Genomic DNA, 14,508 nt, shown 5'->3' on the forward strand with positions numbered 1-14,508 from the left:
TTCATTGTAATTTAAATAATACTTGAACAGGCCAGTGAATTGCAAGTACATTTTCTTATAATTTCCTACTTTTAATGAAGTGCCATACATTAATCTCTCTCTCTCATATATAAACAAAGATTTGGTATACTTACTGGCATCAAAACTGCTGAAGATCCAGGCATGGTAGGATTAGGTAGAGTCCCTGGCATAGAGGCAGGCATGGGCTGTCTTTGCCGGTTGTGGAGGTGTAGTAATGATGATAACGAGCCTGGGACAGGCCTAGAAATAAGGGGAGGGAGGGGGGAATCAGAACTGAAACTTTTAAAAGGAAACCTTTTCACACAAGGATTCATATTTCATAATTGTTAATGGACGATCAAAATGTTGAATGTCAAAACTCAAAACATGTACGATATTTCAATGTTCAATTCTGTGTTCCTAGAGGCTGGTTTAAAGATATACCAGTATTTTTGGAAGGGTAATAGAGAATTAAGTTTTTTTGAAACTCTATGAAATGCCTCTGTGAAAAAACAAACAAAATTTCTCAGAGAGTATAATTTTGAGACTTATATTCTATGGTCATTATTTCATGATGATTTTTCTAGACCCTCCAGTACTCTGTCCTAAATTAAAAATGGTTTTAATTTACATTCAAATTAACATTAAAATATCATTAAATCTGCATGAGGAACTCACACATCTAAGGTGGAATTTCAACTATTAACGTTTACCAGATTCTGATAAATTTCACTTATTTACATTTTTTAAAAAATGACTGTTGCCTTTCCCCCATTATTGGCAGAACTATAACATCAGCTTTAAGGACATCAGTTTAATGAGTGTAGCGTAAAATAAGAATAGGTGTTACAGTACAACTGTCACACCTCTTGTCTGAGTGGTTACACACAAAACTAGGAATGCATTAAGTGAACAAAATCATTAGTGATCTTAACACAATGTTTAAGAGGTATGTATTACAACACTGTAAATAAATATATAATGTTTGCTCCCCACCCCATTAGGTGTCCCATCTTCCTTTTATATATTTGGTATAAGAAAAGTGCATTATAAAACAGCCATATTATATTTTCAGTGACGCCAGTTCAAAGATCTTGAGGTTGCAAATGCACAGCAATCTTTTCAATTGTTTTCATACCATGTCCCAAGCATTTTTTTAACGTCCCACCATCCCATGAGCTAAATAAGGGAGCAGGAAGAGCACATGTATAGATGTTCCTGCTTGCTTCTTTGAACTGGGACGTATATGCATAGAAGGAAAGATTCCGTACCTAACTGGCATGGGACACACACACAAAGCAATCCTCTCCACACTTTCCTAAAAATAAGCCCCATTGAGCATAGTTACTTCATGCATGTAAATTGCACTGGAACCATAGATGATTGAAGCTGAGGGGGGAAGAAGGGCACCCCCGCAACAAAGATTGGCTGGTAGCCTGAATCCCTCTCCAGTGATGATCAGCAAAACCAGCAGCACTACTTGCTGTCAAGGCTGATTGATGTTCTGTAAGTGATCTATAATTTTTACTTTGATCAATTGCTAGATCTTAGGTTTCTAATTGTTAGGTCTTTGGTTTCTTGCTTTTTTAAATCAAGCATATGAATGACTGCTATAAACATGTTTCAGCAATACTGAATATATAAGTTATAACTTTATTATTTTCCCATTAAATTAGCAGATGTAAAATGCACCTGAAAAACAGGCAACTTTCATCATGTCATGACCACTTTAAGGCATTCTACTGAAAAAGATAAATGCTCAAAAACAAATTACAGGACTTGGGTTGTGTTTTGCTTGCTTGCTCGTTTGTTTCAATGTAACATAAGCAATTCTTTTTGTTCACAGACTGGATCACAGATTGGCTTTAAGATAATGGCCACATATATAACTTTTTAAGAGATGAATCCCTGAGCAGGTTCTAACAGAAATTGAACATCCTACTATCCATCCAAAATTGCACAGCTCCTCCGTAGCATTTTAATGCATAGGAATAGGAATCAAGTTGTGTGGGTACTGAATGCTAAGGTTCCCATTTTCTAAATGGCATCCCCCACTTTACACATTACTCCTACCCAGTTACTAGTTTTTTGTCTTTCAAATGTTGGTAAGCTTGTGGCATCACCAGGTCCTTCCTTGTGACATCATCAGGCCTCCTTTTGTAACACTGGGCATTTCTACATGAGGCTTTTATCTGGCATTTTACCCATGCTTCTTTCTGGGGGATTTCTTTCTCTGCCTTTCATTATACAGCCAATAGATGGTGCTGTGGTATAGTGGACTTGTGTAATTATACACTATAAATATAATGCCATTAAAAAAATACTGCACTTACTTCGATCTAAACAACAACAACAACAGTATGATAAAAGTTGCTTGTTTTATCAATGTTTATTTCCATAAATAAATAGAATCCAAAGAATGAATTCTAGCTTCAAGTCATATTACTGCATTAGATACACATCTTGAAGGCATCAAAACTCTTACTCAGAAAAGTAGAGTGAGTTTTCATTAGAGATTAATTTATTCTCAATATCCAAACCTGAACGTCGTATATCAACTTGTTAACTCCTTTGGCTTTATACACTGTCAGTGCTGAAGGTATAGTATATATTATAAATACTGATGGATGAGTCTTTATGTTTTAATTATAATTCTATATTTTATTCTCATTAGCTGCCCTGACCACTATTTTTAGCAGGATAGAATTTGGTGATTTTTAAAAAAACTTCTGTTAATCACCACACCCTGAACCACATCACAAGCTGACATTTCAGCTTTTCTCGGTTTAAAAGGCTGGCTGAAAATACTGAGCTTAGGAGCAGCTGTTGGACAATAGCATGAATGCAAAACCAAAATACAGAGTCCTTTGCATGCACATCAATGAGACTACTAGGTTTAATCCACAGTAAACTCTATCATTGGACAAGGCATTTTCAAGTTGACAGAGTAAATGAACCAAGAGTCTGTTTTTTTAAAAGAAATCTGCCAACATTTGTGATATGCAAACTATACTTTTTTGTAAGGGAGAGCCAATTCTCAAGGTGACTGACATTAAACAAGCAGCCCCCAGGATAACTGCCTGGAGCCTCACAGCCAGGTCTTTCTGTGCTGCTTGCAGGCCCTTTATAGAACTCTTTACCTTCATAATAAACTTAGGTGTTAGTCCATTTGACAGAAACTTGTTTTGGCTTGACTTGTGCCGTTTGCACAGGTAATCCTCAAGAGTCCATATGGTTGGAATTTTACTTACATGTTCCAGAGCCAAAATGTTTTCTGAACTTGATTTAATGAGCCTGGGAATAGGGGCCATGGGTAAAAAGGAAATTATTTGTATATATTAAAAAATAGCAAATAAGCTACCTTGCTGTCCTCACTCTCACCCTCAGCTCTGCTTAGGTCTGCATATCTGCATCTGCTTTGCAGTTGGGAAATTACTGTTTTTATTTTTGTTGGGAGGGGGTGGGGGCGTTCTTTCTTTTGGTAGCACCTTGGAACTTTCCAGAGTTTTCCTGGATGGAAAAATACACACTTTTGAATTTCGGGGCCTTATTTTGTCATTTGCTCATTAATGAAATAATGAAATAATTTTTGAGCCCAGTTTACCATTTAAACTAGCAGGGGATAACCATCCCTATGTGTCTTATACAGTCATGTCCAATGAAGCAGTGTGCTTGATTCCCAAGAAATATTGTACCTGAGAGCTATTTTCCATGAGGCTGTTAATCACTGTTATCTGCTTTTGGTGTTTTGCAGAATTGAGAACAGAGCGCTACACATAGAGCTATTCCTTTCCATTACATAACCTCTAGATGGAGCTGTGCTACAGCAGAATAGCACAAATACACAAGTAGAAACAGCACGTTCAAAAATAATACCCCATTTTCCCATTCTAAAAAAAATACAAACAAAAAACAGTAAAGGGCTCTGAAAAGACAGAAACAAAATTGGAGGGTGACAATGTCATCTAAATAACCCCTAAACAACCATGAGTAAGCAATCATGAGTGCACAATAAATGCCTTGTGTAGAGTCAAAGTTCAGGTGAGTAGTCTTGTTAGACTGTATTAGTCATACCCCACACATTACTGCTGCTCCTGCTTAATATTTGCAAAGGATGAGCAGTGTGCTGGGTGCTGTACAAATCTTATGAATCACACCCCAAAAAGAGGAAATGCATAAGCAAAAATGTATATTCGTGATGCACATTTAGAAATAATTATTACAACTTAGAAATGCAGTATATCTCAGTAGAGGACTATAAAAGAGGACATATGGCCACCCTACAAAACACAGAGGTGATCTCTCTCTCTCTCTCTCTCTCTGCCTCCCTCCCTGGCCAGAGAGCCTGCAGTCTTAAAATTCTATCCTATGGATTCTTGTAACAGTTTGTGGCTGCATCCTATTGTAAAACCAGACGCTCAATTCTTTAATCAGCATCCTGCTAGCAAACGTTTATTAACATTTTCCTTTGAGTTCTTGCCTATGTACGGAATGGCTCACATCTTCCTTCTTTACCCTTACACTTACTATCCTAAGCACGATGAATAAGAAAACATAAATTCTGGATGAAAAAGTGATTTTCAAAAAAACTCTCTTTGGCAGAGTTGTGACTTAGGGCCTTGCTAGACCCAGCCGGATAAGCCGGCAGGGAGGTGGGGCGACGGCGCGCTAACTTTAGCGCGTGCCGCCCCGCCTCCTAGACGACCGATGCGCAGGGACTACGGAAGCCCTGCAGCGTCGGCCCTTTTTTGTTGTTGTTAAAGGGGCCACGTGCGCTCCGAAGACTTCGGAGAAGGTAAGGGGTTTTTTTTTACTTAAGCCCCCCCATCTGCTCCTGATCCCCTCCCATGCCTCCTGCCCACTCTTTCCCCACCCTCCCTCCCCGTCCCCGTCCCCTGTGTCGCCCTCCGCCATCCCGTCGCCCTCCGCCATCCCGTCACCCTCCGCCATCCCCTGTGCCGCCCTCCGCGATCTCCTGTGTCGCCCTCCGCCATCCCCCTCTCCTGCCGGTCCGGCCTTCCCCCCCTATGTCCCCCCGGCCCGATGGGCACAGCACTCGTAGGAGCGTTGTGCCCAGTCCGTGGCTTTTCCCGGCTACTTGCAAGTAAGCGAGTAGGCGCAAAAAGCCACGGACCTTGCTAGACGTTCCGCAGTCCCGGCCTCAGGCCGGGGATGCGGAAAAGGTGCGCCATAAGTGACTTCGCTTATGGCGCGTTAGGGGAGGCTTCGGCGCGGTCTGACCCCGGATTCCCCTGTGCGTCATCTGGACACACAGCAGGGAAACCGGGCCTCACAGCGCGCTAAGGCCTCGTCTAGCAAGGCCCTTAGTGAAATCAAAAGACGCAAAGTTTTTATCTGTGTAGCCTGTAATCTTCTGAAGAGTTAGATAATGTGTTGGAACCAATACACATAGAATGGATCTGCATACTCCAGTACCTGTTAACATGCATATAATGATGATAGAGATCAACTCAACAGAACAAAAATATATAGGGAACAGCTACAGTACAGGTCATTGAAATTAGAAAGAATTGGTCTCATATATTAGCCGAGACTGTAAGAGAAATAGAAGATACTAGTATAGAACATATACTGAGATATTTCCAATGCTTGCACAATACAAATGCAAACAAAAAACTGTAATAGTAGCTGAGATAAAATAGCAAAAACAACTACACTTACAGAATGCACTGGGCTATAGCAATGGCCAATATTGTTTATTTCAGAACTCAGGTAGTGTAGTAAGAACTGGTGAAGTCTTGTGGTTACTACTGAGCCACAACAGAGGGCAGGGGAGATCATTGTCTCTATTTCAGACTGTGAGTGTGTTTACTCATGTAACCACACCGACACCAACAATGCACTAGAGGAAGGTATCTACAGACTTATGGAAATCCCACATTTTGCAGAAGCAAAACAATCACCACATTGCTTTGCAGTCAGTACAGTTTGAAACCAGGGAGTCCAAAGGAGAGTTATTTGACTGCCCGCCTCTGCAGTGGCAAAGTCTAGGGCTTCACTCTGGGAGGGTGGGCTCAAGGTGTCCAACTCGAACAACTGCTTAACCGCTTGAAGACTTCGCTGTATTAAACTAAGGGCTATTTCAACCCGTGCAAAGTCAGGTCCATCCACTAGTTAAATGTTTGCCATTTGTGTGCCTTAACTGTTATCAACATTCTCTGATAACAACCTCTTCTCACACGTTCCTTAATATGAAGGCGCTCAATCTGACTGAAAAGCAATGTGGTGATTGTTTTGCTTCTGCAAAATGTGGGATTTCCATAAGGCGCTCAATACATATAGGGCATTTCAACATGAGGCTTTTATCCTGTACCTTCACTGAGGCTTCTGCTTCTGGATTCTTTGTGGAATTAAGATTGGCTCCTTTACACATACTTTTTTCTAGGGGGTTTATTTCTCTGCCTATCTGTTTCATTATTCAACCACTAGATGGCATGGTAGTATAGCAGAATTGCAGAATTACACAAAACTCCCATCCCACCATTTCTAAATAATACCAGATGTTTCATCGTTAGGAAAACAACCCATAATGATGAATAGAAAACATGGGAGAGTCCCTGGAGGATGACGACATCATCTAAAGGGCCTGCAAACTACTGTGAGTGAGCAATCACAAGCACACAATAAAAGCTTCACGTAGAAAGGTTCATCTTGCAGGAGACCTGCATTACTTTCTTTCTATATGCATGTTAGGTTAACTGACTTCAGGGCAGGGGAGCCATATGCATGCAGCACGGAGGAGCTGCATTTTCCCTGTAACTCCAGCATGGATGGGTCACTATTACTAGTATACTCACATTTAGCAATGGGCGATGTTATAAGCCAGCTTTACCCTAAACTGGTGTCCTCCAGATATTCTGAACTACAACTCTCATATGTAGTCCAACAACACGTGGAGGACATCAGGTTGGGGAAGGCTGATGTAAGAAGAAAAAAAACCATAACTAGCAATAATCTGAGTTACAAAAGAAAAGAGCAGACACAGGGATGGATATTTCCATCAGGACTGCAGCATGCAGGGAAATACCACACTTCCTTTGCCACTGATGTCCCAACCAAAACCTTTCCCCTCTTAAACTGCTATTAGCCTCAGTACAGGTTCCTTCCTGGGGCTAACAGAAGTCTCAGGGGTAGGGCAATTTTCATCAGGACCATGGCAGCGAGGCAAGGATTAAATCCCTCCTCGCTATGCACTGTAATCCCAATGAATACAGCTCTGTCCAGCACCGACACTTTTCATCTTTTTTAACCGATGTGATCGCAAGTGACATGTTTAGCATCACCTAGTTTTCCCTTAAGATGGCTTTGCCACACATTTTTAAGTGTTCCTAAGCTGTTTACTTATCCAAAAGAGATAAGTACATCCTACAGGATGTGCAGATATTTTATAGTCTCCTTTAAAGCCAGGATCCATCTATATTAAATATTTTGGACGGAAACCAATTTTTGGGTTCACACTGTTGAGTTTTTATGGAAAGGCATGTAAACTTTCCTTTAAATCTGGTTATACTGTACAAATATTTTAAATAATTTTTGAAGTGATTATGTATTTCAACACTTAACTTCCCAAACAAAGCAGAGGTTTTCCTCTGAAAATGAGAGGGCAAATTACAGTAGACTCATGAAAACAAAGACCCAACAGTCTCTCCAGTGCAGGCTTGTTACCATGAGCTAATAATTCCAGACTTTAAGCAAGCAGAGTCTCCTTTTCTTAATAATTGTATGCCTCTAGGCAAAGCATTTCTACTAAAAACTATTGAGGCATGGAACAAGGCAAGGTGTGTGAGCTAATGTGGGATTGTTCAGCCACTAAACCAACTCGTGTGGCACCCAGCCTGCTCTGCACTGACAGATTATTTCTACACACACACTTGTAAAAACACACTGCTTAAGGTTAAAACCTGTTTCAGCTTTTCTTTTCAATTAAAATGTCAAAGACAACAGCACGTGTTTTCACTGTCCCCCCCAAGTATGATAGATGCTAAGGTCAGAGTTACAGAGCTCCGTCCTCTAGTTTAGAGATAGCTGCCTGACTAAGAGCCTCAGGGTAGAAAAGTGGCTCCTACTTCACTATGGTAATGTACAGAGGGGCCCTGACATGTGTGAAAAATGGTTACGGTGCCAATCCACTTTCTTCCCTACTTTTTCACAAGGAGTTCCAAGCAAAAACGGAGGCTCCTTCTTGGGCAGGGGTGGTGGGCAACCTGAGGCCCGGGGCTCAGATTTAGCCTTCCAGGTTCCCCTGGTGGCCACAAACCCCTCCTCTGGCTGAAACCCCTTTCCCCCAACCACCAATCATTTGGCTTCCATGCTGGTTTTTCCCCCTATCTAAAAGGTTGACATGCCTCTCGTAGGGCTTAGTTATCCAGTATCAGAAGCAGTGGGCCTATATACACCAGTTGTTGGGGAACATGGGTGGGAGGGTGCTGTTACACTGTGGACCCTTGGTCTGACCCAGCAGGGCTCTCCTTATGTTCTTACATTCTTACTGGCAGTAAGTGCTTCAAGAGACAATGTGTTTGTATGCCTTGTATTTTTGACCCCATCACTTTTGCCTTTGGCCCCGCCCCCTTTGCCTTCGGTCCCACTGAGCAATGAAATGCAGCCCCAGAGAGCTTCTCTAAAATTGCATTTGGCCCTCAGGCTGAAAGGGGTTCCTCACCCCTGCTCTAGGGCAGCTTTCCCCAGCTTTTTGTCCTCTAGTTCTATTGTACTACAACTCCCATTCTGCCAGCCAGCAATGATGAATTTTCATGCAAACATGAAAAAACAAATGAACAAAACCTCAACATTCAGGACAAACTCAAGTTAAGAATGGGAAAATTGAGAAACTGAAATGGACAGATTCATCTCTAATTGTTGGGAGAATAAAATGACGTTACCTGATCTAGAGCATCTGAACAGAAGAGGTGATTATAATATCCTTAGAGGATGACCCTGTTCAGATGACATGCTAAGCCACGGAGGTTAAGCATTTTGAACTAAACGTTATGGTTTACTGTGTGGTATGAACCATGACTTAGTAGGCCTGTTCAGAATACACCTTAAACCCTGCTGGTTAAGGCTTTTGGTTAAGCAGCAGGGTTTACGGTTTCTTGTGCGATGCATTTTGCTAAACCTTGCTCACTCACTAACCACAGTCCAACTGTCTGCAGCAGGGTTAGCAGCTCTAACCGTGGCTTAAAGTGTTGTGTGCGACAGCACAGCTTGTGGTTAGTGCTAACCCCAGAGAACCAGTTTTGCTAACCACAGAGCCTGAAGTGTCGTCTGAATAGGCCCAGTGTGTCGTGCGAACCATTCGTAACCATGATGGCGACATAACCATGGTTTAAACATGCCCACTAACCGTTTGCTGTGAAAGAGTTAGTAGCCTAACTATGGCTTAGCGTATCATCTGAACAGGCCCGATGTCATCCTTAGAGGAAGAGATAGTTATAACAACATAAACAACTATAATATATGCCAAGAGACCTGATATTGGGGCTCTGTTTAAACATTTTCCCTCTAAAAGAAATCATGACTATGCACAGCAAGGGATAGTTGTGTGATATGGACCAGCTACCAGACAGCACCTGACAAGTGCTATTTATCCATCACTGAGTTCACAGTCAATTGCCTATAGACTGGGGGCATATAAATATCTAGACGGTATGTCCAATGTTTTAATAGAAAGACTGAACAATGATGAAAACCAACCAATTTGGCAGCAAAAAGACTAAATTCAAGTCCTGAAGATCAGGGCATTTTCTCATACCTCATGGGTCTCTGCATCCATTTCTTTTTCTACCCATCCAGCTCTTCCCTCCCCCACCACATACATACTCTCTCATTCGTACACAAAACCCTCCCAATATGCAGCTTTAACAAAGTGATTCTATTTGTGCAGCAAAGCATATACTATTCTGTGCTCCTTCCCAGTCACAATTTGAGCTTGCTCCATTCCCTTTCAAGTGCTGTATTGAACATGAACTTACAGCTGATTTTGTGGTTGGAGTCCATTTGTTTTCACATCAATGAAATTAATTTCCATTGGAAACTGCATCTGAGGCATTTAATCAAAACGGGCCTAAAATAATTCTGAAAAGCTCATCTGTCTCCAATCTATATAGTGTTTTAAAAAATTGGACATGTGCCCTACAATAATATTGCACTTTACAAAGTTTAATGCTCTGTACTTCTGAGTATCAGTTACAGCAGGACTCTGGTAAATTAAAACAGGCCAAGATTCTGATTTACATTGATTTATAAATATAGAGACAAAACTACAGTAACGATACCTCAATGTCGGACGAAGTGGAATGTGACAATTCTTGTTTGGGAATTCAGAGATATTTGATATTACAGACATGTTTCCTTGTTGTGAAAATGTGCCTTAGGAAGCTCTGCTTATTTTGTTTTAAATATTTTAAAAAACATTTTCAGGAGGATGAGATTCAGAGCTGAGGAGCACAGGAAGAAGGATGTGCTTAACCCTTTCCCCACAAACTGGTTTTATTTTGTTTTTTGCTCAAATTTGTGTCCAAGCTGCTTCAGGTTTATAAAGGCATGTTTATGAGGAGAGGCACTGGTCTGTAATTCTGTGAGAGAACGTGCAACTAAGTGGCCAGCCATTTAGCAATCAGCCAGTGCGGAAAAGGTGAAAATATTTCTCATCTCAAAATTGCTTTTGAGATGAGAAGCTGCTTTTTGTTTGTTTTTTAAAAAAAACACTTCTTAGGCTATATCTATGCTAGTGTTTTTTATCAGTATTTTATCTGTATACCACTTGTCTAGTGTTATTTTCCACTTTTTATTCTGTATTATTCAAAATACTACAACAAAGTTCATTGTGTGTCCAAGAGGGATATAGCATCATCATGATCAGACTATATCGATATGACAAGAAGTGTAGCTCTAACCTTAAAAATAATGGGTTCAAAACAACAAAAACAGCCCTGTCAGGGCTTCCATACATATGTTTGTAACATGTACTTTTCCTCTCATGATCAAGGTAACTTCACTTCAGAGCTTCCAGATCTGATAAGACAGGGATGGGGAAGTTGTGGCCCTCAAGATGTTCCAGCATGGCCAATGATCAGTAATGTTGGGAGTTTTAGGGCCTTAAGATTGCACTAGGGCTAAAGCTACACTAGTGCTTTTTTATCAGTATTGAAGTGTGCTGATAACTGTTGGCACATTAGGCATTCCGTATACTGCTTTTCTAGTGTTATTTCTTTTTATTCTGTATTATTCAAAATACCACAACAGATGTCATTGTGTGCGCTATGAGCTATAAATGCGTAAGAGGGATGTGGTGTCACCACAATAGGATCGAAGTGTCATGGCACCAGGTGTACATCTGGCCTATGTCAATGTGCATGAAATCTTTAAGAATTTGCTCTGCTTTCTACCACTGTTCTCCGTAAGTACAGCAGGTGGTTAAAATCAGAGTCTGAATATTCCTTTAAAAAACAAACAAGCCAAGTACAGTGTTCTGAATTTCCCTGAATAGTTTTATATGCTCTAAACGGGCCAGGTGGCATCCAAACTATGCTTGACTGAGTGTAAGTGCATTACTCCACACAAATTCCATTAAGTAAATATAAGGCTGAAAAAACAGAGAGCTAACTGTAATCTAGACTTCGGAATCACAGTGGTGTGTTTTTTAAAATCCTTATTGACCTTTGGCTTCCCAGGGAAAAGTGGGGGGGAAGAAATTCCAAATGATTAGCGGGTTCTTGTGCAGCTCTATTGGAAACAATATAGACATGTGAGAAACTCGGGGAATGCCTGTGGTTCTAGTAGGAAACTCTAAATTTGCTGCTGAGCCCCAGGGAGCAAAAGGATCTGGGTAAAGCACCGCAAGTGAACGTGGCCTCAGAATGCAGTAAAATATTACAGAATAGTGAAACAAATGCTAAATAATTGGAAAATTGGGAACAGCAAAATTAGGCCAATTTGCATTAAAACTGTGAATCCAGTTGCAGCCTCTTTCTCCTCTCCTCTTCACAAGCCATATCAACTCTCCGCAATAAGAACAAATCCCTGTCACAACTCAGGAACCAAAGGCACAAAGGAAAACACAGCAGGCATGGGCTCCAAATTTTAGGGCCTGGGAGAGAAGTGAGAAGTGCTATTCGCAACATATCATGAAAGAGAAGGTAGCAATACATTTGATGCATGATTTAATAACATTTTAATTAAGTTTGATTTCATTGAGGGCTGACTGAGATCTAACACCAAACTCCATATTATTGTTATTGTTGTCATCATTACTGTTAATAATAAAAACAATTTCTATCCCACATTTATTTATTTATTTATTTATTTTGATACCTCATTTCTGTGATTAGCCAAGGCAGTCCATAAAAACCCATGGTAAAATATTAAAAGCAACACTAAAACGACACTATAACAATGATTTAAAAAGCCACGTTTTTAAAAAATGTGTCTTGATTCCCTTTCCCAACGCAGAAAGAGTGGGGACTAGTCACAACTCCATGGGGAGTGTGTTCCAGAGTTTGGGAGCAACATGGAAGAAACCCTTCCGTGCACACCTGACAAGCAGGTTTCTGTAAAGCGAGGTTGCCTTCAAACAGGCTTCTCCTGCTGAATTTAGTAGTCAAACAGGTTCATACCGAGATAGGTGGTCCTTTGCATAGCCTGACCTAGCTGTTTAGTGGCTTAAAGGTTAACACCACCACCTTGAATTGAGCCCAGGAAACAATTCACAACCACTGCAGATCTTTTGATTTTGGGGTGATCAGTTCATGAGACCATGAACCGGTTAGCAGCCTAGCTGCTGCATTTTTCACCAACTGAAGGTGTCCCTGCATAGAGCACATTGCGATAGTCTAACCATCATCTAACCAAGGCATGGTTAACTGTTGCAGTTATATGTTCATATCCAGGATGGCTAACATAGGGTGACCATATTTTGGAAACCAAAAAGGAGGACAAATGGCTGCCCCAAGGGGGCGTGCCCACCAACATGCCCAGCCCCCAAAGGGGCGTGCCCACCAACATGCCCAGCCCCCAAAGGGGCGTGCCCACCAACATGCCCAACCCCCAAAGGGGCATGCCCACCAACATGCTCAGCCCCCAAAGGGGCGTGCCCACCAACATGCCCAGCCCCCAAAGGGGCATGCCCACCAACATGCCCAGCCCCCAAAGGGGCGTGCCCACCAACATGCCCAACCCCCAAAGGGGCATGCCCACTAACATGCCCAGCCCTCAAAGGGGGCATGCCCACCCAAACATGGCCTTGGTCACATGTCTAATTTCACAGCACACAATTAAGACAAACTTGTTATACATAACATCTTAATGTGAAGTTCATTGCACATGTATTTTCACAGCATACTGCATTATATTTCATTCATTGGTTTTATGTATGATGTTCCAGAATATTTTTCACCTTTGATTTATACTTGATTTTGCCTAGAATAGTGTTTCTCGTGCTTCTTGAGCTTGACCCCATCTTTCTGAACTTCACTCTCTGGGCTCCCTGATCTAGCGCTGATGTGTGTGTATGCATAGATCCTTGCATAAAATTGTTTGGATGCAGCTTTCTGCTGTGCACAGGGATCTGTGGCTTGGCAGGCACCAATCCAACACTGGCAGAAGAACAGAACAGGACATTTCTGAACTTTCCTAAAACCATACACAGGAAAACGTAATTAAAACAGAGCAGCAGCTCTTTCCCAAGGCAGGTGGGGATAACAGAGTAAGTGGTGAAAGCAAAGGGATGTGGGAAGGGAAGAAGCCCATTTCACAAACAGGCAAACTCAGGCAGCAGGCAAATAAGAGTCAATGACTGCAAGAGAGAATGTGTTTGGGTTACGTAATTGCAGCATAGTATCTTCCCAGAACCAATAGAGAGCAGTGTCACAACACAGAGAAAGGCATTTATAGACAAGACCACTTCTCCGACATTTAAGTTAAAGCGAGATGGGAGACCACGGAACCCATTTTACACATAGGCAAAGTGAGGTAGCAGGCAAATAAGAGTCAATGACTGCAAGGGAGAGAGTTTGGGTTATGTAATCAAATGTTTAAAGGGGGAAAAAGAAGTGGCCCATCAAACAGGAGGAATTTAGCCATGAATATGTGTTAACTTGCACCACGAAAAAGAAAGGAAGGATTTTTTAAAACCACATGTTCACAATATAATTGAGATGCATTATACAGCAAAACAAAACGGATTCTAAGCCCAAACACACACACAAGAATTTCTTAATCTTTAAATCTCTCTCTCTCACACACACACACACACACACAAGCCCATCACAGCAGCAGAGACTTAAATGTATTGCCTATTTAGTCACAACCCTATGAAAAGATTTTTACATGAATCTATTGGGCTCTGATGGGAATAGGTTTTGAGGGAGATGATCCCCTACCCGCCCAGAAATGAACAAAGGAGACCAGCAACCGGCAGTGAGGCTGCTCTTTCTTTAGGAAGCCTCAGCCTAGCCTGCCCGGCACATGCTCGCTCTCCTCTTTGCT

The 14,508-nt window shown here is 41.4% G+C and overlaps 1 protein-coding gene across 1 annotated transcript in view; it reads right to left on the reverse strand.

The window, feature by feature from the left end:
- The window catches only part of CREB5 (cAMP responsive element binding protein 5), a 305,685-nt gene that overhangs the window by 77,987 nt on the left and 213,190 nt on the right, over positions 1-14,508 (reverse strand). The window contains exon 8 of the mRNA XM_063128793.1: positions 135-261. Within this exon, the coding sequence (XP_062984863.1) occupies positions 135-261 (127 nt within the window). The remainder of the gene's footprint in view (positions 1-134; positions 262-14,508) is intronic.

Source organism: Elgaria multicarinata, chromosome 1 (genome assembly GCF_023053635.1).
Source record: "Elgaria multicarinata webbii isolate HBS135686 ecotype San Diego chromosome 1, rElgMul1.1.pri, whole genome shotgun sequence".
Classification (NCBI taxonomy): Eukaryota; Metazoa; Chordata; class Lepidosauria; order Squamata; family Anguidae; genus Elgaria; species Elgaria multicarinata.